We start from the raw sequence: 22,593 nt of genomic DNA on the forward strand, positions 1-22,593 counted from the left end.
AGCCGAGTGACCTTTTTGAGGATTTGCGGATTAAAGGTAAGTTATTCATGGAATATATGAATAGATATGATAAGGAATGTGTTCAAAATGGGATTTGGTGATGAAAATTCTTATTTTGATTGACATATCATAATATTTCTTTAGATAATAGCATACCTGTCAAGCTCCAGGGCTCCATGGCTTACAGACTGTCATATTTTCCCTTACAAAATAATTTCGTTATATCATATATATTGTTAATCAACATTTTGTTGTGAGATACCGAGTTGCTCGACGTGAATGAGGTTTATTATAAAAAAAAAGTTCAAAAAATGAAGTAGCGTGGACGTTCACAGTAGAAGAAAAAGATACATGCAAATATAATTAAGTAGAATAATGTCACCAGGGGGGACCAGACCAGAACGGAGGCAGGAGGGGAGAACTCAATTGCGTTGACGATCAAAACTTTTATTTACCAAAATAAAAGTCGTCCAAAACTCAGGGGCAAGACAGAACAAACAGGCTTTAACAAAAAAACGTGCAAACACAGGTTTCTTCCGACTCAAACCAAAACAGGAAAGAGCAAAACAGGACAGAGCAACACAGAACGGGAAATGCAGACGGAAAATGCAATGAGCCAGCACCCGCAAAACCCACAACCCACCCTTAAGTAGCACATAGCGCAAATTAGCTGATCTACTGCAGCCGTGCCCAGGGGGCGGGGCCAGCCGGTCGCCACGGCGACCATGCTGGACACGACAGAATAATACATTTTCTTATTCGAATTATGAATTCATTTTCTGCTTTAAATTATTGTCGGTAATATACGGATTAAAGGGATAACCACAAACCTGTCTTTTTTCATTTTCTCCTTTTATACTTCCTTTTTTTTCTTAACTTCTTTATACAACAATAATGATTTGTAATATAATGCATCAAAGCAAGTGAGCCGTTTGAGAGCCGGCTCTCTTTAATGAGTTGAGCCGAAAAAGCTGGTTCTCTGAAAAGAGACGGACTTCCTTTCACTACATAACTACCGCATGAAATCCGATGTTTTTTAAGACCACATGTATTTCAAATTTACTCAATCAACCCTGTGTGCCCTGCGATTGGCTGGCAACCAGTTCAGGGTGTCCCCTGCCCACTTCCCGATGATTGCTGGGATGGGCTCCAGCACCCCCGCGACCCTACTGAGGATAAGCAGTGCAGCTAATGAGATGAGATGAGAACCCCGCCTTTGTTTTCAGATCAGAATGACTTACGGCGTTTTAATTAGGTTCGGCCATTGCGGCTTGATGATTGTAAGCAAACGCATGCAAACCGCTCGAAAAAAACGATACCGAGATAGAGGCTACCGCGGCGAACTCGTTTGACTTGATTGATTTGCAGTTTTGTGATAGTCGGTGTATACCGGATGGTACCCATCATTGACACATTTGCGTTTTTCCTTACAGATTTTCTTGTACGTCGTACACGTCTTAAAATGCATATAAAAACGTACTTTGTACGGCAAAAACGTGCAGCAGGGGTGTCAAACTCATTTTAACTCGGGGGGCCACACGATAGAAAAAACATTCTGTCGGGGGCCAGACTTGTGGATTAAAGAGAAAGAAAAAGAGAGATAAAGAAATAAGAGAAAGAGGGAGAGAAAAGGAGAGAGGGTGGGACAAAGAAAGAAAAAAAAGGGAGAGAGGGAGAGAGTGTGAGAAACAAAAGAGATTAAAAAAGAAGTTGTGAGAGAGGGGGAAAGAAAGGGAGAGGAAGGAAGAAATCCAAAGAGAAATAGGAAGACAGAAGGAGAGAAAAGGGAAAAGAAAGCGCGAAGGGTAGGAAGAGAGAAAGAGAAAAGAGAGAAAAGGAAAAAAGGAAGTTAGAGCAAAAGAAGTTAAAACGACACAGAGAGAGAACGAGACAAAGAGCAACAAAGGAAGAGAAAAAGAGAGAGAGAAAGAGTGAAAGAGAGAGAAAGATATACAAGTACAGTGTCTTTGTTCGAGGCACCTGGCTTTGGCAACATCAAGTTGACATAGTTCAACCTGCAGCTTGTTTTTCTCTTGCGCTTCCCTGAGTGTTGTCTCGCGGGCCGGATTAAATCCCTTAGCGGGCCTAATCCGTCCCGCGGTCCGCCTGTTTGTGACGTACAGGTTGACAGGTATGTAATAGACTCACTGAAAGTAAAATAATCTAATTCTGAGGTGGGAGTCAAAGTACTATCTGGTAAGCAGTGTTGGGCACAGTAATTAGTTGCAATTACTCACTACTTCTTCCAAAGAGTAACCGAGTCAGTGGCTGAAATACTCGGTTGTAAAAGTAACTCATTACTGGGGAAATTAACTACTTTCGTTACTTTAAAAAAAATATATTTTATGTCAAATAATTTGAACATTACGGAGCAAATACGAAACACTGAGTTTACTTGTAGAAATAGGAATTCTGACGATTTCTATAGAACCGGCTTCTTTGGCTCGGCTCACTAAAAAGAGCTAGATCTTTCAGATCTCAAGCGGCTCTTTGTTTTTTTTTGTTGCTTTAACCTTTACATTGCCAATTACTATATGACATAATAGACAGGATGACTTAAAAAGGGAGGAAAAATAAAGAAAAAGACAAAAAATGAGTCAAAAGGGAAATATAAAATATAAAAAAACTTATATAAACACATTAACACTGAAAAACCACAGGGAATATTATAATGTTAAAAATCTAGAAAGAAAAAAAAGACAAAATACAAGAGAGTTTTAACCTTTTTATGCTCGACAGATTCAAAGTCAACAACGCAGAATCTTCTAAAATGTGGGCAAGGAAAAACTTAAAAACCTCAACATGAGGAAAATGAAGCTGGTTCCCGCCAAAAAAAAAGCGTTCGGAGGGAACCAGCTTCATTTTCCTCATGTTGAGGTTTTTAAGTTTTTCCTTGCCCACATGTAGGTTTTAGATCAGGGGATGGTGTAATAGTAGTGTGTAGTCTGTACAGCCCTTTGAGACCCGCGTCACAAATAAACATGACTTGACTTGACTTCCAAGAGCCGGCTCATAGAGACATTTTGTTCACGAACGACACGATTCGGTCGCTGTCAAATTTCAGCCCTCAGGCGCCTTTTCTTTCGGCGCATTTAAAAATACTATATTCGTATACAGTGGTCGCTATTTCGAATGTTGACATCATCCAAGAAGAGGTGACGTAAACAACTCGGAAATGGGCGGAAAACCGGTATCAGGTTTGTAAGGGTGCGCACCCCTTTGGACCGCAAGTAACGATAACGACTTTGTAATGGAGGAAAAAATAATCAGTTAGATGGAGTGACTTCGAGTGAGAGTAAAAAGTATTTGATCGATTGCTAAATTTGTTGGTTTGCCCACTAATGAAGACATGTTCATTCTAATATTTTAATAATAGGTGCATTCCAACATGATAAGACAAAAAATCAAAAACAAAATCCAGAAAATAACTTAAAAATATATATTTTAATTTTTTCATAAATAATTGAGGGAAATAAGTATTTGATAAGGCTAGCCAAGTCCACTTTATACTTGGTTACAAAGCCTTTCTTGCAAGCATAGCGCTCGGACACAAGGTTAGCACACATGCCAGGGGTTATTTTGGCCCACTCTTCTTTGCAGATCCCCTTAGTGGGGTATCCCTTGCCAACTCTGACTTTCAGCTCTTTCCATAGATTTTCAATTGGATTGAGGTCCAGAGACCGGTTGGGGCCCCTCCATAACCTTAATGAGCTTCTTCTTGAACCACTCCTTGGTTGCCTTTGCTGTATGCTGTGAGTCATCGTCATGTTGGGAGACCCAACCACGCCCTATTTTAAGCTTCCTGGCAGTGGGCAAGGGGTTATGCTTCAGAACTGCATTGCAGATGGCTCCGTCCATCTTCCCAGGGTGAAATAGCCCTACACCTTTGGCAGATAAACACCTCAGAAACATGAGGTTTCCACCTCCATGCTTGACAGTTGGCACAGTTCTAGGTGTCATAGGCATTTTTCCTCCCTCACACATGGCGGGTTGAGTTTAGACCAAAACGTTCCATTTTGGTCTCATCTGACCACAGACCCTCTTTGCACGAACTGATGGCCAGATGTTCTAATTTAGGATCTTTTGGTACACACTAGAATTCACTATTTCATCAACCACATCCAGTTGTCCTGGTCCTGTGACAGCAAAGCATCCCCAGATCATCACACTGCCACCATTATGTATTACTGCTGGCATTAGGTTCTTGCCAGTTTTCCGCCAGATGCAACATCACACCTTCCAATATGTTGACTTATCAGTCCACACAATGTTTCGCAAAAAAGCTTGAGGATAATCAAGATTCTTTTTGGCAAATGTGAGACGACTGTGTGTTCTCACTCACTCTCTCACTCACTCACTCACTCGAGTGAGTACAGTCATGTGGAGTCATGAACACTGACCTTAATAACTTGCTGTGGTTGACGGAATGATGAATCATGGTGTTTACCAGAAGACCGTGAATGAGAACGTCTGGTCAGGAAAACCATCCGGGACACAACAGCAAATCCACCTCTAAATCGTTAAAAACAAAAACAAAATTAATCTTCCGGAGCAGCCAAGTCAAATCTGGAATTAAAACCAATTGAGATGCCGTGGTGTGACAATAAACGGGCAGTTCGTGCTAGAAATCCCTCCAATAGGGCTGATTTGAAACCATTTTGCAAAGAAGAGTGGGCCAAAAGTCTTCCGCAGCAATATGAAAGATTCATGATCAATCATCACAAAGGTGGCCCAACTCGTGGTTGGGTTCAGGAGGCAATTACTTATTTACATAGGACCAGATAGGTTTGGGTTTTTGGGCCTTAATGAATTGAATCAACAATTCAAAACTGCATTTTGTGTTTCCTTGGGTTGTTAGCAGTGTTCCCGCAATTGCGCACTGGTCGCACATTCTCAACGCACAAGAAAATCTAGCCAGCGCACAAAAATCAGGGCTCAAAATTACTAATTAAGAAGCGACTCAAGTCAGAGTTACAGTGCATGAAGGTAAAAATACACGGGTTCCCCCGACGTTGTGTCCTAAATGCGGTATTTTGAAGTCGAGTCGAAGGAGAACGAAGTTGAGTAAAGTTAGTAGAGTTTGTCGGGGAACCGGCTTCTTCGGCTCGGCTCACTAAAAGGAACCGGCTCTTTCGGGTCCCAAACGGCTCTTCGGGTTGTTTTTGCTTCTTTAATCCCAACATGACCAAATATTATGTACAATTAAGCACAAAATGACTTAAAGAAAGGGGGGAATAGAACAAAAAAGAAAAAAATACCAAAATGAAAAAGTAGTAAAAAGCTGAGAAAAAAAGAAACAAAAGGAAGAGAAAAAAGAAGGAAAAATTTTGAAAAAAGCCAGAAAAAAAAGAAAGAAATGTAGGAAAAAAGTAAATAGAGAACAAAAAGAAAAAAGTAACAGCTCGGAAAAAATAAACACAATGAGACTTTTTTTTTTTAAAGGAATTTAAAAAAAAATAGAAAAAAAAACACGGAAAAAAGAAGAAAAAGTTTGTGTTGCATTCAAATAATTTCCAGTTATATCAAGTGAATCTTGTTGCCAACATTGTACTTCCACTAAAAAATGTGATTAAGTACAGTTCTGTATTTTACAACCGACTCAATAAGCCCCCAAAAATGTTAACATTATGCGTCAAAATATATCAGGAAAAAAAAAGAAATGGATATCTTGTGAAAGAATTGTAAGAACAAACGACGTTTGTATGCCGTACAACCTTCGCAATAGTACAAGAGTCAATTCATTCAAAAGAGAAAAATCATTTTGCATTGCCGGAAACTCAGCAAAATGTCAAGTTTTGGACATGTTTGATAATCAATTATCTTGCCACACTTGGGATTATGGTTGCTCACTGTTGTTTCAAGCACTGCTCACCGACTTTGTGTGAACGCTCAGACCCCTGGAAAATTACAGGGAACATTGGTTGTTAGTATTAAAATTGGTTGGATGATCTAAAGCATTATGATACAAAAACAGAAAAATCAGGAACGGGGCAAATACTTTTTTATGGCACTGTATCGAGATATGGGAAGTCACAACCTCAGTTGGTATTGGTTTTGGGTACGCAAAAGAATTGATGTTGTATGGTAGGGAGAATTCTGTAAAGAGGGGTCGAAAAAACATTCCACATTGGGGGCGGCAGTAGCTCAGGAGGTAGAGCGCTCGTCTTGGGATCAAGGGATCCCAGTTCGAATCCCGGCTCGTCAGTGTCTCATGTCGAAGTGTCCTTGGGTAAGACACTGAACCCCCAATACCCCCAATAAGCAGGTAAGCGCCTTACATGGCTGCAAGGCCGCTATTGGGAAATGTGGAGCACATTGTAAAGCGCTTTGGGAAGTCTTGACTTGAAAAGCGCTATATAAATGCAGATCATTCAATACGAAAACATCGTAAGGCGGGGGACGTCGTAACCCGGGGTTCTACTGTATGTATTGTTAGAAATTAATAAATAAAATGCACCGTTGACCAAATTGTTCGAATTATCTGACTCCATTAACCAAAGACAACCTTCATTCATTTAACGATGCGCGCTCGTTTCTTGATGGGAAATATGGACAAGAGACCGGCATTTCCACACGGGGGCAGATTTAATTTCTTAAACAATTTAACTAAGTGAACTCCATCGAATTAGCCGAATTAGTGTCGCTCGAGTCTCTGTCAAGCCTCCTCTCTCGTTCTTCCTTTTCTTCCGAGTTTTTTTCTGCAAGCTGGTGTGCCGGGTCCTCCCATGGGCGTGCCAGGAAATCCCCCCACGTGGGCTCCAAACACCTCAGAGAAGAGCGTCCCAATGTCTGAAAAACTCACAACAGCAGAGCGCTTCTACGTCATCAGGGCCTTGTTCTCCAAACATCGCCTGCCGTCCCCGTCAGAGTCCTGTTATCAAAATTCCCCAGCCAAAACATTTCGCATTTGGATCAGCGTGACCCGTCATTGAACTTCAGCCTACCCGGTGAAAATCTTCATCGCACTCTGTCAAGGGTAGACATTATTAAAACTATTTAGTGGCTATATTTGCACAGATAAAATACAGAGGAATCAGTACAGAGCCAGAACACGACTTCTAAATAAAAGAATACAAGATTGATAAAAAGTACAAGAGATATTATTACACTCATTGTTGAAACGTTAATTTATGTGTGTGTTTGTATGAAAAACATTGTTTTTATATTTAGTAATATAAAAACAAGCTAATTACCTTGAGACAGAAAATCAAGAGATTTACATTGAAAACCTGACACACTCGATAAATGTAACTTGTATTCAATCGTATAAAATCCTTTATAGTAAAATGTATAAACTCCTTCAGTATGCATAATTAACTTAGTAGTTTTCCAAAACCTCAAACACAGTACAATTGCGTTTTGAAGACTCCAATGGCCCAGATCGTTTGTCTCCAAGGCCAGGATGGCCTCCTTTCAACAAATGACTCCCAAAAGCCGATTATAGAAATGATTCATTTTTCACACGCCCAACGGGACTCCAGTAATTAGCCTAAGAATTTATTCTCACAGGTGGAAGTCCGCCGCCATGAAATGGGAGAAGTTAAAACCTCCGGAACCGGACGATCCGATATGCTGCTGCCAATGCGACGTATTCCAGTACGGTTGCTGTCCAGACTGTGAAGATGTGGACGAGGCCTTCAGCAGGTATTTTTGTGCTTCACGTGTAAATATGAAATGTCCACGCTGGTCTTCAAAGAACATCATGGGCGACCTGTGGGCCAGTTCCAAGAATGGGGATTTTTGTCTAGTCTTGAACTGTTTTTAACCCCGTGTGCTATGTAGCACCTAGACGATTAGCCAGGGGGGAAGAAAACTACTGGACTAGTTCTAGGAAACACCAGGATCAAAAGCTAGAAGTTCAATGAACAATGGAAATCACAATAGACATCTAACGTTAGGTATAGTAAAAGAACACTCTTACTTGGTTTAAGTCAGACTGAGGTGATCATTTCTTCCTCATGCCATGAGGCTCTTTAACCCCACCCGGGGGAGTAAAAGCCCACATTAAACCCCACCCCCATATTTGCATATTACCCTATTTTTATTACAGTGTGTATTGTACGTAGCACTATTTAAATACTCTATATCAACACGTTATAATGGGTATTTTTGTATTCTATATCTTTTATTTTATTATTTTATTTTTCAACACAAGGATACTGCTGGAAGTGTGAATTTCCCTACGGGGATGAATAAAGTATCTATCTATCTAACGTGTTGAATTCAAAGTTCTTAGTCTGGTGTTTTTTTAACCCTCTTTTATTACTATTTTAGTCAAATAGCCAATCGACTACTAGGATTTTAGAATCAATCTAAAAGGGTTTTCGTGTCAGAATTTTAAGTCGCAAGCTAATACATTATAAATCTCATTCATAATTTAAAAAAATTACAAAATTTTGTGTGAAGTACTTCAGTATCAAGAATCCCAAATCCATGAGTATCCTTATAGCACTCCACAGTCAAGACTAAAGGAATGATCCAATTCCTACCGCAACCTTGATGTGTAGCTCTTTGATGAATCAGTGTTGGATTTTTGGTCTGAGGTGAATTGCGACTCGGATCACCAAGATTTCTAACCGTCAAAACGAAGAAAAGGAGGAATTTGGTTTTCCAAGTACTGTTTTTGCTAACAATTGATAATCTCAGGTCCGGAAAATGTGCTATTGGTTCTTGTTATGTCTTTTCTTTACAAAACTTTGTTGAAACAGGGAAAACGAATCATTTTTCCCTAATTAAAATTTAATTTTATACATTTGTTTTAGAGTCAAATATTATTAATTTTATTGTGTTTCCTATCAAATTTTAACGTTTTATTAAATATTGAATTATCCTTTTTGTCATGATTACCGATTAATACATGATTATTGGCGCCAACTGCCTTGGACTCTGCTGATTGGCTCTCTGTCCCTATTTAAAATCTGTACGGAAAAACGCAAATTTTTCAATTATGGTTACCATCCGGTATACACCGACTATCACGAAACGGCAAATCAATCGAGTCAAACGAGTTCGCCGCGGTAGCCTCTATCTCGGTATCGTTTTTTTTCCCGTTGCAAACGAAGCGAGCCGTTTAATGCTCGTGTACGCATGCATCTGCCGCCTCGGATTTCATGTGGTAGTTGTGTAGTGAAAGGAAGTCCGTCTCTTTTTAGAGAACCGGCTTTTTCGGCTCAACTCATTAAGAGAGCCGGCTCTCAAACGGCTCACTTGCTTTGATGCATTGGATTACGAATTATTATGTTGTATAAAGAAGTTAAGGAGAAAAAGGAAGTATAAAATGAGAAAATGAAAAAAAAAAAAAACAGGTTTGTGGTTATCCCTTTAATCAGTATGTTACCAACAATAATTTAATACAGAAAATGAATAAATAATTTGAATAAGAAATGTATTATTCTACTTAATTATATTTGCATGTATTTTTTCTTTCTACAGTGAACGTCCAAGCTACTTCATTTTTGAACTTTTTTATAATAAACCTCATTCACGTCGAGCAACTCAGGATTTCACAACAAAAATAGCAATATATATTAACAACAAATATGATATACCGAAACACATGTACAATATAACATGCTAAACTCCATGTGGACCTGGAGTGCCACGTCCAATTTCGTTGTCACAATATATTCAACCCATGTTGTAACAATGACAATAAAGGTATATTCTATATTCTATTCTACATAGATAAACACGTTTGAAAAAAAAATATGGTGCAAGATTATTTTGTATTTGATAAGGGAATATATGACAGTTAGGGCAGCACGGTGGTGCAGTGGTTAGCGCTTGTGCGGCACAGTTCATGTCATGGGAACCTGTCGTAGGTTCAAATCCAGCTCCAGACTTCCTGTGTGGAGTTTGTATGTTCTCCCCGTGCTTGCGTGGGTTTCCTCCGGGCACATTTCGGTTTCCTCCCACGTTCCAAAAACATGCATTTCAGGTGAATTGGCCGGTCCAAATTGTCCCTAGGTGTGAATGAGCGAATGAGTTGTCTGTCCCCGTGTGCCCTGCGATTGGCTGGCAACCAGTTCAGGGTGTCCCCTGCCCACTGCCCAATGATTGCTGGGATGGGCTCCAGCCCCCCCGCGACCCTACTGAGGATAAGCGGTGCAGTTAATGAGATGAGATGATATAACGAAACACATGTACAAAACTCAATTCCAATGAAGTTGGGAAAGTGTGTTAATTGCAAATAAAAATTGATCCAAGTAAATTGCAAATTCTTTTCAACCCATATTTAAATGAATGCACAGCAAAGACAACATATTTATTGTCTTCACTCATAAACTTTATTGTTTTGGGAGAAAATCATCAACTCTGTAATTTGATGACAGCAACACGTGCCAAAATAGTTGGGACAGGTGTCAATAACTACTCAGAAAGTGGATGAATGGAAATCAACCAACTATTTGCAGGTGAACAGATGAATTAGCAACAGGTGAGAGTTGTTACTGGGTATAAAAAAGGGAGACCCGAACAAGCTAAGTCATTCACATGCAAGGATGGGGCGAGGTTCACCTCTTTGTGAACAACTGCGTGAGCAAATTGTTGAACAGTTTAAAAACAACATTCCTCAAAGTACAATTGCAAGGAATTTAGGGATATCATCATCTACAGTCCATAATATTGTGAAAAGGTTCAGGGAATCTGGAGAAATCACTGTGCGTAAACGGCACGGCCGTAAACCATTATTGAATGCCCGTGACCTCCGAGCCCTCAAGCGGTACTGCATTAAGAACCGACATCAATGTGTAAAGGACATCACCACATGGGCTCAGGAACACTTTGGAAAACCACTGTCAGTCAATACAGTTCGACGCTATATCCGTAAGTGTGGGTTAAAACTTTATGTTGCAAAGCGTAAGCCGTTCATCAACAACATCCAGAAACGCCGCAGGGTTCTCTGGGCCCGAGCCCATCTAAAATGGACTGATACAAAGTGGAAAAGTGTTCTGTGGTCTGATGAGTCAGTTTTCCAAATTGTGTTTGGAAATTGTGGACGTCGTGTCCTCCGGTCCAAAGAAGAACAGAACCACCCAGACTGTTATGCACGCAAAGTGCAAAAGCCAGCATCTGTGATGGTATGGGGGTGCATGAGTGGCCAAGGAATGGGTAACCTGCACATCTGTGAAGGCACCATTAATGCAGAAAAGTACATTCAGGTTTTGGAACAAAGTATGTTGCCATCCAAACAGAATCTTTACCATGGGCGCCCTTGCTTCTTCCAGCAGGATAATGCCAAGCCACACACTGCACGTCTCACGACAGCGTGGCTTCGTAGTAAGAGGGTGCGGGTGCTTGACTGGCCTGCCTGCAGTCCTGACCTGTCTCCCATTGAAAATGTGTGGCGCATTATAAAGCGCAGAATAAGACAAAGGAGACCCCGGACTGTTGAACAGCTGAAGCTGTACATAAAGCAAGAATGGGAAAGGATTCCACTATCAACGATTCAACAACTAGTCTCCTCACTTCCTAAACGTTTATTGAGTGTTATTAAAAGGAAAGGTGATGTAACACAATGGTGAAGAAGCCCCTTTCCCAACTACTTTGGCACTTGTTGCAATTATAAAATTCTAAGTTTATCATTATTTGCTTATGGAAATAAAGTTTATGAGTTTGAACATGGATAATCTTGTCTTTGTGGTGTATTCATTTAAATATGGGTTAGAAAAGGTTTGCAAGTCATTCTATTCTAATTTTACTGACATTTTAAACTTTTTCCCAACTTCAATGGAATTGACTTTTGTACAATATAACATGCTAAACTCCATGTGGACCTGGAGTGCCACGTCCAATTTCGTTGTCACAATATATTCAACCCATGTTGTAACAATGACAATAAAGGTATATTCTATTCGACATAAATAAACACGTTTGAAAAAATATGGTGTAAGATTATTTTGTATTTTGTAAGGGAATATATGACAGGTATTCGCTAATATCCATTTTTTTTTGTGCATCCATGACTTTGTTTAATATAGATGGCTGAGAGAAAAAGCCCCCCAAACAGGATGCCATTCTTTCGCCCTGGGAGCCTTAATCGACCACTTGGAGATCTCCCTGGTTCCGGCCCTGCTTCTCTTACCTCTCCTGATGCGAGTGGCGGCGCTGCATTACCTACTGGGTCTCACGGTCTTGACGGTTCTGCCCGGCCTGGTGCTTTGGCTCTACTACGCCACCCACAAGAGAAAAAAACGCACCCTCTTTTTCCTCACCCTGGCACTCTATTCCCTTGCCTACATGTACTACCTCTTCATCACCGAAATCGTCCCCCGCGGAGATACCGATCCAAAAGAGCTTTGCGCCATCACCGCCGGGACCATTTTCACCGTTTTCTCCGTGGTCCGGACCAAGCGGAACCCGGGATTTGTGAACGGTGCCCCACGTGACCGGGACGTCGAGAATTCGGCGGGTGTTGATGGGAGCTGGTGTCCTGTGTGTAAAATCAAACGCCCCCCTCGGGCGGGACATTGTAGGACGTGTGGGGTTTGCGTCCGACGCCTGGACCATCATTGTGTTTGGTGTGTGTCTACATCAGGCATGTCAAACGTACCCGCCCGCGGGCCGGATCCGATTCGTTGGATGGTTCCATCCAGCCCGCCAGAAATTTCCGAGTACCTCAAAAAAAGAGCGAAGTCTATAGGCCAGGGGTGTCAAACAGGGATTGAATCTGGCCCGTGAGACAACGCTCAGAGAAGCGAAAGAGAAAAACAAGCTGCAGGTTGAACTATGTCCACTTGATGTTGCCAAAGCCAGGTGCCTCTCACAAATGCTGTACTTCTATTTCTCTCTCTCTCTCTTCCTCCCTTTTTCTCTCATTCTCTCTTTCACTCTCTGTCTCTCTTTTTCTGTGTCTTTGTTCCTCTTTGTCTCTTTCTGTCTTTTTACCTTCTTTTGCTCTCTTCCTTTTTTCATTTATCTCTCCTTTCTCTCTTTCTCCGTTTCTCTTTTCTCTCCTTTTCTCTTTGGACTTCATTCTTTCTCTCTCTTTATTTCCCCTTCTCTCACTATTTCTCATTTGATCTCTTGTTTCGGTCGGTGGTTCGCGCCCCGGCCGAGTCATTCCTAAGACTTAAAAAGTGGTCGGCGGCGCCCTCTGTTGGCTGCGGCTGCATCGGCTCGCTACAACGGGTCAGGTGCAATCGACATTTCGTTCTGTGTACATTGTTACACAGAATGACAATACAAGGGAATTATTATTATTATTATTATTGTTTCTCATGCACGCTCTCTCTCATGCTCTCTCTTTCTCTCTCTCTCTCTCTTGCTCATGCTCTCTCCCTCATGCTCTCTCTCTCTCTCTCTCATTCTCTCATGCTCTCTCCCTCATTCTCTCTCATGCTATCTCCCTCATTCTCTCTCATGCGCTTTCCCTCATGCTCTCTCCCTCATGCTCTTTCTCTCCCTCTCTCTATCTATCTCTCATGCCCTCTCCCTCATTCTCTCATGCTCTCTCTCTCATGCGCTCTCCCTTATGCTCTCTCTCTGTGTTTCTCTCTCTCTCTCATTCTCTCTCATGCGCTTTCCCTCATGCTCTCTCCCTTATGCTCTTTCTCTCTCCCTCTCTCTCTCTCTCTCATGCCCTCTCCCTCATTCTCTCATGCTCTCTCCCTCATTCTCTCTCATGCGCTCTCCCCCATGCTCTCTCTCTCTGTTTCTCTCTCTTGCTCTCTCTCTCTCTCTCTCTTTCAGTCTCTCTCTCTCTCATGCCCTCTCCCTCATTCTCTCATGCTCTCTCCCTCATTCTCTCTCATGCGCTCTCCCTCCTGCTCTCTCTCTCTGTTTCTCTCTCTTGCTCTCTCTCTCTCTCTCTCTCTCTCTCTCTCTCTCTCTCTTTCAGTCTCTCTCTCTCTTATGCTCTCTCCCTTATTCTCTCATGCTCTCTCCCTCGTTCTCTCTCTCCCTCATGCTCTCTCAAGCGCTCTCCCTCATGCTCTTCCTCTCTCTCTCTCTCTCTCTCTCTCTCATGCCCTCTCCCTCATTCTCTCATGCTCTCTCCCTCATTCTCTCATGCTCTCTCCCTCATTCTCTCTCATGCGCTTTCCCTCATGCTCTCTCTCCCTCATGCTCTCTCATGCGCTCTCCCTCATGCTCTCTCTCTCTCTCTGTTTCTCTCTCTCGCTCTCTCTCTCTCTGTCAGTCTCTCTCTCTCTCTTATGCTCTCTCCCTCATTCACTCATGCTCGTCCTCTCTCTCTCTCTCCCCACTACTAGTCCTCCCCCCGAGAGAATTTTTGTTTTATCGTGTGCCCCCCCGAATTAAAATGAGTTTGACACCCCTGCTCTAGCCATTTCTATCAAAAGTTAGGGTTTTTTTTTCTAATAAATGCAAATCAAATGCTGTCTCCGGCCACTAGGGGGCATTCTTAAGGTTGTATAGCATGGTGAGTTGGTTCAGGTGTAAAACTGCATTCACTCAACTGTTAAAATAAACGAGTGTCAGACACTCAACTCCTTTTCCCAATCGTTTCTGAAAAAATGTGTCGTGGTTAAAAAAATACCTTTGTCCATCGTTATTATAATACAGTTTGTGTTAAGCTAAAAACTTGGGAGTTGACACTCTTTTACTGATCCAACCCGCTTAAGAACCGAAAGTCTGGATCCGGCCCCAGTGCTTAGTTTGACATCCCTAATCTACACAATACAACACATCATTGAAATAAATTGATCACTGCCTTTGACGGCTATACACGTCATTGGCAGAAACTCATTCAGTACTATTTAATATGCTTAAATTCAGCCAATAATCTGACTGAAAATGGAATAGAGTAGACCCCCGGGATACCATTATATAATAAGCTCTAATAAGGTCCCATGATGGTCAAAACCTTTAAAAATACTGCATTATACATTAAACCCATAGAACAACCCCAAATTGCAGGCTCAAGCATTTGTTAACAAATAAAACTGCTCTATTTTATCAAAGTTTTTTTCTACACAAAACCTCTGTACTGTCAAATTTTAATTTCAGAGGGCGGCGACCCAAAAGGTTGAAAGAGCCATATTGGATTAAATATTAAAAGAATATTGGAACTGCAAGAAATTAAAAGCCTTATGTAAGTCTTATAAGGAAGGAAACAACAACTCGTTATCTATATTCTTTGAAAAAGGTTAAGATTGTGTCCCATTTGTCCTACAGAAAGTAAAAAATTTTGAAAAAGCACCAGAGAGCCACTAGGAAACACATAAGCGTCACATGCGGCTCCAGAGCAAGTTTAGCGGGTCAACAAGTCCAACTTTGTTGGCGAAAGAAAGCATCTTCCTCTGCCATTTAGTACTTTTGTCAGTCCAGGGTGTTCTGTTGCCCTAATGGCTTTTAGAGAAACTTGAAATTGAAAAAGATTTGGTTTGTCTACAACTCAGACTGCAATGTCATGGGCGTACAGGCAGACACAGGCAGAAAAGGGACAGGGTGACTGCTGAGCCAATCAGAATACAGAAGAAAATGTACGATGAAAATACAAAAAGTAGTGAAACCACAAAAAGTGAACCGCAAGCTTCAGTTCCATAGTTATCATGTTTTTGCTTTTTCTTTTAGGATCACTGCAATCTGTGGGAACCACAGCTAATAGATATATTACAAAAAATAGAGTAGGGTACCACCGACTCAAAAAGTACTTTCGAAACACTCAAGATTCGGAGGTGAATTAAGTGAAAGGCATTGTGGGAGGTAGTTCAGACAATAGCATATCTGTATTTTCATGATGCTGTGAGGCAAACCGATAGCAGACCAGGATTTTGTATGATGTTGACCAATAGCAAACAGTTTTGAGTTCCTTATTCTTGATAATTGTCTCTGTCGTTGATTGTTACAGCCTTATCCCTTAGCAAATGTAATGATGCTCTGGCCTTCTTTGTCTTTCTTAAAAACTGTGGGCTTCAGTTCCATAGTTATCATGTTTTTGCTTCTCTCTTTAGCATCACTGCAAGCTGTGGGAACCATAGCTAATAAATTGTTGGTTGGTTGGTTGGTTGGATCCCTTAACCTCTAGGGTCCTAGGGCACTGTTTCCTGTAGTGTGTCTTGGGCAAATACAGCCTGGTGGCGCCCATCCCTCTCCAGGCCAACATATGTTTTCACCAGGTCTACAAAAAATAGAGTAGCATACCACCGGTTCAAAAAGACTTTATGAAACAGTCGAGATTCGGTACAGATTTAAATGGTAGGCCTTGTGGGAGGTAGTTCAGCCAATAGCATATCTGTATTTGCATCAAGCTGTAATGCAAACCAATATGTTTCCTCCAGGTCTACAAAAAATAGAGTAGCATACCACCGGCTCAAAAAGACTTTATGAAACAGTCGAGATTCGGTACGGATTTAAGTGGTAGGCATTGTGGGAGGTAGTTCAGCCGATAGCATATCTGTATTTGCATCAAGCTGGGATGCAAACCAATATGTTTCCACCAGGTCTACAAAAAATAGAGTAGCATACCACCGGCTCAAAAAGACTTTATGAAACAGTCGAGATTCGGTACGGATTTAAGTGGTAGGCATTGTGGGAGGTAGTTCAGCCGATAGCATATCTGTATTTGCATCAAGCTGGGATGCAAACCAATATGTTTCCACCAGGTCTACAAAAAATAGAGTGGCATACCACCGGTTTAAAAAGACTTTATGAAACAGTTGAGATTCAGTACTGATTTAAGTGGTAGGCATTGTGGGAGGTAGTTCAGCCTAAAGCATATCTGTATTTCCATCAAGCTGTAATGCAAACCAATCTGTTTCCACCAGGTCTACAAAAAATAGAGAAGCATACCACCGGTTCTAAAAGACTATGAAACAGTCGAGATTCGGTACGGATTTAAGCGGTAGGCATTGTGGGAGGTAGTTCAGCCGATAGCATATCTATATTTGCATCAAGCTGTAATGCAAACCAATAGCAGACCAGCATGTCATACAATGTCGACCAATAGCACATAAGCGTCTTAGACACGTGGAAATGTTGTAAAGAGGGGCCAAACAAACATAAAGCGAAATCGTTAGCATACCACCGGTTCAAATACACTTTATGAAACAGTCGAGATTTGGTACGGATTTAAGTGGTAGGCATTGTGGGAGGTAGTTCAGCCAGCCAATAGCATATCTGTATTTGCATTAAGCTGTAATGCAAACCAATATGTTTCCACCAGGTCTACAAAAAATAGAATAGCATACCACCAGTTCAAAAAGACTTTACGAAACAGTCGAGATTCGGTACGGATTTAAGTGGTAGGCATTGTGGGAGGTAGTTCAGCCAATAGCATATCTGTATTTCCATCAAGCTGTAATGCAAACCAATATGTTTCCACCAGGTCTACAAAAAAATAGAGTAGCATACCACCGGTTCAAAAACACTTTATGAAACAGTCGAGATTTGGTACGGATTTAAGTGGTAGGCATTGTGGGAGGTAGTTCAGCCAATAGCATATCTGTATTTGCATCAAGCTGTAATGCAAACCAATATGTTTCCACCAGGTCTACAAAAAATAAAGTAGCATACCACCGGTTCAAATAGACTTTATGAAACAGTCAAGATTCGGTACGAATTGAAGTGGTAGGCATTGTGGGAGGTAGTTCAGCCCATAGCATATCTGTATTTGCATCAAGCTGTAATGCAAACCAATATGTTTCCACCAGGTCTACAAAAAATAAAGTAGCATACCACCGGTTCAAAAAGACTTTATGAAACAGTCGAGATTTGGTACGGATTTAAATGGTAGGCATTGTGGAAGGTAGTTCCGCCAATAGCATATCTATACTTGCATCAAGCTGTAATGCAAACAGATATGTTTCCACCAGGTCTACAAAAAATAGAGTAGCATACCACCGGTTCAAAAACACTTTATGAAACAGTCGAGATTCGGTACGGATTTAAGCGGTAGGCATTGTGGGAGGTAGTTCAGCCGATAGCATATCTGTATTTGCATCAAGCTGGGATGCAAACCAATAGCAGACCAGCATGTCATACGATGTCGACCAATAGCACATAAGCGTCTTAGACACGTGGAAATGTTGTAAAGAGGGGCCAAACAAACATAAAGCGAAATCGTTGTAAGGCGGGTATCCCAGGGGTCTACACTAACTCATTCACTGCTTTCCATGATCACATTCAGTGCCATTGATGTTTATAGCTGTCCTCGGTGGGGGGGGGAAGAAAGTTCTAGGCCAAGACAAAATGTTTTAATGCAGAACATCGATGTGTGTACTATGTTGTAGGATAAACAGTTGCGTAGGGCAAGGTAACCACCGCAGTTTCCTGTTGACGCTGTGTGTATTCCTGCTAACGTCTCTGTACGGGATCAGTCTGGTGCTCCACAGCCTTTGTCCTCAACAGCATCTACTCGCTGCACTCTTCTACTGCCCGGGGGTCTACTCCCAGTCCAGGTATGAACACCAAAGGAGTCATACTATCAAGCACAGGTGTCAAAGAGGCGGCCCGCGGGCCAGATCAGGCCCGCCAAGGGATTGAATCCGGCCCGCGAGACAACACTCAGAGAAGCGCAAGAGAAAAACAAGCTGCAGGTTGAAATAGGTCAACTTGATGTTGCCGAAGAAAGGTGCCTCGAACAAAGACACTGGACTTGTATTTATTTCTCTCTCGCTTTCTTTTCCACTCCTTTTCTCCCACTCTGTCTCTTTCTCTTTCACTCTTTGTGTCTCTCTTTTTCTCTTTCTTTGTTGCTCTTTGTTTCTTTCTCTCTCTGTGTCTTTTGAACTTCTTTTGCTCTAACTTTCTTTTCTCTTTTCTCTCCTTCTGTCTTTCTATTTCTCTTTGGATCTTTTCTTGCTCTCCCTTTCTTTTTCCCCTCTCTCACGACTTTTTATCTTTTGTTTCTCTCTCTCTCTCTCACCCCTTTTCTCCCACTATCTGCCTCTTTCACTCTCTTTGTCGCTCTTTTTCTCTTCCTTTGTTGCTCTTTGTCTCTTTCTCCCTCTGTGTCTTTTGAACTTCTTTTGCTCGAACTTCCTTTTTTCCTTTTCTCTTTCTCTCTTCATACCCTTCACGCTTTCTTTTCTCTTTTCTCTCCTTCTTTCTATTTCTCTTTGGATCTTTTCTTTTCCTCCTCTCTCACAACTTTTTATCTTTTGTTTCTCGCGCCCTATTTTTCTTTGTCCTGCCCTCTCTCCTTTTCCCTCCCTCTTTCTCTTATTTCTTTCTCTCTCTTTAATCAACTAGTCCGGCCCCCGACAGAATGTTTGTTGTATCGTGTGGCCCCCGAGTTAAAATGAGTTTGACACCCCTGCTATAAAGTAATACCCTTCTCTACCTATTGTTCCTTTTAGTCGTTTTGTTCATTCATAATTTGTAAGAGAGGTCGTGAAGGTAAGGATAGCATTTATCGGTACAGGACAGGGGTGGTAAAACCCTGCGGCCACAAAAAGGCCTTGTACCGTAAATTCCAGACTATAGAGCCCACCTGATTATAAGCCGCACCCACCGCATTTCAAGTGGACAACCGCTTTTGTACTCACACAAGCCGCACCTGTATATTAGCCGCAATTGCCCACATTAAAACATGCGACGTAATCACAAGTTACTTTAAGTAACTGCGGTTGTGACTGAATATGAAGTGCAGAATCTAAAAACCACAGTCGGCAAAATGAACGGAAAATGATACCGGTACTTAAGGTTTAATGCAGACCTGCAGAGTCCGGGTCCCGTTGAAAGTAATCCAAGGAAAAAAAATGTATATTTCCAAAGTTAAAAGTGGGAAAAATATATATATCCACTATTGTCCACTGCGTCCACAAACACGTCTCACCTTTACTCCAATTCCCGTCAGCCTGCGTTTGCTCCGCCCCTTCTTTCTCATTTGCTCGTGCGAAACATATCAGAATAAGTCTCTAAAATAAATACATTACAAAAATATACAGTTGCAAATACATATTATACATGGTTACACATATTTACAAAGAAAGATGGTACACTGAGAGAGTTTTCAAAGCTTTAATAATAATAATAATATAACTTTCATCCCAAACCGTGCCTGTGAAAGGTACCAACACGCTACTATCAACATGCTCGCAACGCAGAAAATGTCTCTGTAAAAAAAAAATCATACCGTAGTTGTAAAAATCACGGTAAGCCATCCTCATCTACCTCCTTATAATTGACGCCATTAAAGGCGTCTTCCTCATTAACGGAAAGAAACTTTGTCATATAGTCAAATTGTGCTCAAGCTAAGAAGCTGCAGTTACTTTTTCGTAAGAAAAATTACAGAAATTGGCCGCATCACTGAATAAGCCGCAGGACTGAACGTTTGGGAAAAAAGTAGCGGCTTATAGTCCGGAATTTACGGTATTCCCATTAATTAGGCACAGTCATGTAGTGTTTGTCCTCAAAATTACGCAAATATCTTGCAAAATATTCCACACGTCGGGCGATTCGAGACATTTAGTCTCCAAGTTGACCTATCCGGCTTGTTCGCTGTAGAGCTGTGATGTCATTGGAAGAACACAACCCACACAGACCACAACATGCGAGGCCAGCTCCAAAACAGACAGCAGTTGTAGTCAACTGTTGGGCCTAAAATGAGCACTGAAGTGTGGGAGAGCTAAAAAAATATTGGTTAACCGTAGAAGAAAATGCACCAGGCAAATAATCAAGTATTTTAGCCAGTTGCAACCGGGGAGATGAGATCTTTCCATACTCTCTCGCTCAAATCTCGATCTAAATCTCAGTCATCCCCCGTCTGCCTCTGTGTTTTATTGAGATCACAAGACATGGAAAAGTACTGGTATGTTGAGACAAAAGAGGGTGGTCTCCACCTTCAAACAAAGACCAAAGATCACAGACCACCCCCCTGGAAACGTAAATAAAGACAGGAAGACTAAGAGACGCCAAAAGGGAAAATCAAACTGATTAGAAATACACACTTTAAGCAAATACGTTTAAGCCTACTTTACAGTGATTGCATTCTGCTCATTTCAAACTAGGTAGGCAACTGTGGCTTTTTGTTTGTTTTTTGCTGTTGGAATTATTGCGTCCGGCTAACTCCCCGTTAGCGTTGAGGCTGCTGAGGGCTTTCCTGTTTGTGTGCTTCCAGTTGGTGTTCGTTAGATGCCTACAGTGAGTTGTGTGGCTAGCTAGCCTGGTATTAGCGCCAGTTTCGCCGTGGCCTTGGTCTATTCCCGGCCAGCTTTGCGTTCATCACCAGAGCCTCTTTTCATTGTCGGTTCCTGGTTACCCTGGTTGCTCACCGTGTGTTTTTGAACGGCTAGCCTGGCATTAGCGCTGGTTATGAGAGTCCTTCGGTTTGTGTATTCATAGCTGGCTTCGCGTTTGTCGCCATAGCCATTGCCGCTTTTCGTTGTCAGTTCCCGGTTAGCCAGGCTGCTCACTGCATATTTTTTTGGTTGGCCTCACGTTTTCTTACTGAGGCTACATCCAGTTAGCCCCTTTTTAGCTGCACGCCCTTTCTTGTACTCTTACTGCATCCACCTGTGACACAACACGCAGGGATTAGTTACAAAAAAAAAAAAAAAACTGAAACATTCGTAACCTCTTCGACTAATTAACTCGTAAAACAATACAGTGACTGGCTTGTTAGGGTTCTGGTGTTCCTCCGATGACATCAGAGCTCAGGTTAACAAAGAAGTTCAAATAAGAATATTCCAATGAAAGGTAGATTTAATGCTAAAACCTTGGACTATTTTCTCACTTTGCATGATTAAGAATTAGGGATTACCTCTAATCCATCCATTTTCAACCTCCCTCTAATTTTGTTGTTTAGTTCGGCGCTCTGCTTCACCTGTGCCTGGTATGGCATCATAGTCACGGCGGGGCTGCTGTACCTCCTGGTGGCGCAAGTGGCAAACATTAGCTTCAACGTGACCGAGCGAGAAGCGCAACTAGCCCTGAGGACCAAAACGGGCCAACGTCGCCTTTGGGGCCTCGCCGTCTCCACGGGAACGTACTCGCGAGGGTTCTACCAGAACTGGATTGACTTCCTCACCATGGCCGATGAGTTGGTGTGTCCCTCAGCCGGAATCCCCGATTTGGTCTAGTTCTGCAGCCTTAGATGTGACTCAACACATTTTTTTGTATATTGTCCTTATCTCATTGCCGTCTCGAGAAAAACAATATGGATATTACCGTATTTTCAGCAGGGTGGTTTTTCATCCTCTGAGTTGTTTACGTCACGTCTTTTCAGATCATGTCCCCATTCAAAATGGCGACTACCATATAGTTAGATAACGATTATGAATTCACTATTTATTGTGCGCCGAAAGAAAAGGCGATTTGGCGAACGAAACAGCTCTATGAGCCGGCTCTTGGAAGAGGGAGCTGGCTACCCACCAATCGAGAGCCAGTTCACCTTGAGACTTTTTTTCTCCTGTGATTGGTCAAAATGCATTTTTGACTGAATTTGTTGAGTATAAAAAAGGTTAAAATGAATTTGTATTGGAAATTTTGCTTTGTAGATTTTTAAATATTTCAATTTTTGTTTCCTGTGTTTTTCAGTATTAACGTTTAAGCGTTAAGTTTGCTTTATTTTTCCCCTTTTCCTAAAAATACATAATACATGTTATTTTATACAATAAAGAATAAAAACAACCTGAAGAGAAATTTGGGAGCTAAAGAGCCGGCTCTTTTAAGTGAGGCCAGCCGAAAAAG

General features: G+C 41.6%; 1 protein-coding gene across 1 annotated transcript; it reads left to right on the top strand.

Annotated features, from left to right (window-relative positions):
- LOC148349089 (palmitoyltransferase ZDHHC23-A-like) lies at positions 1–22,242 on the top strand. Its single transcript, XM_088321343.1, has 5 exons — positions 1–36; positions 7,510–7,644; positions 11,979–12,518; positions 18,192–18,359; positions 21,710–22,242. The coding sequence occupies exons 2-5, from the start codon at positions 7,526–7,528 to the stop codon at positions 21,981–21,983; spliced, it is 1,101 nt and encodes a 366-aa protein (XP_088177469.1). The 5' UTR covers positions 1–36; positions 7,510–7,525; the 3' UTR covers positions 21,984–22,242.
- Positions 22,243–22,593: the final 351 nt, after the last annotated feature.

The sequence above is a fragment of the Urocampus carinirostris genome, chromosome 17, assembly GCF_059441175.1.
Source record: "Urocampus carinirostris isolate Australia breed hairy pipefish chromosome 17, RoL_Ucar_1.0, whole genome shotgun sequence".
NCBI lineage: Eukaryota > Metazoa > Chordata > Actinopteri > Syngnathiformes > Syngnathidae > Urocampus > Urocampus carinirostris.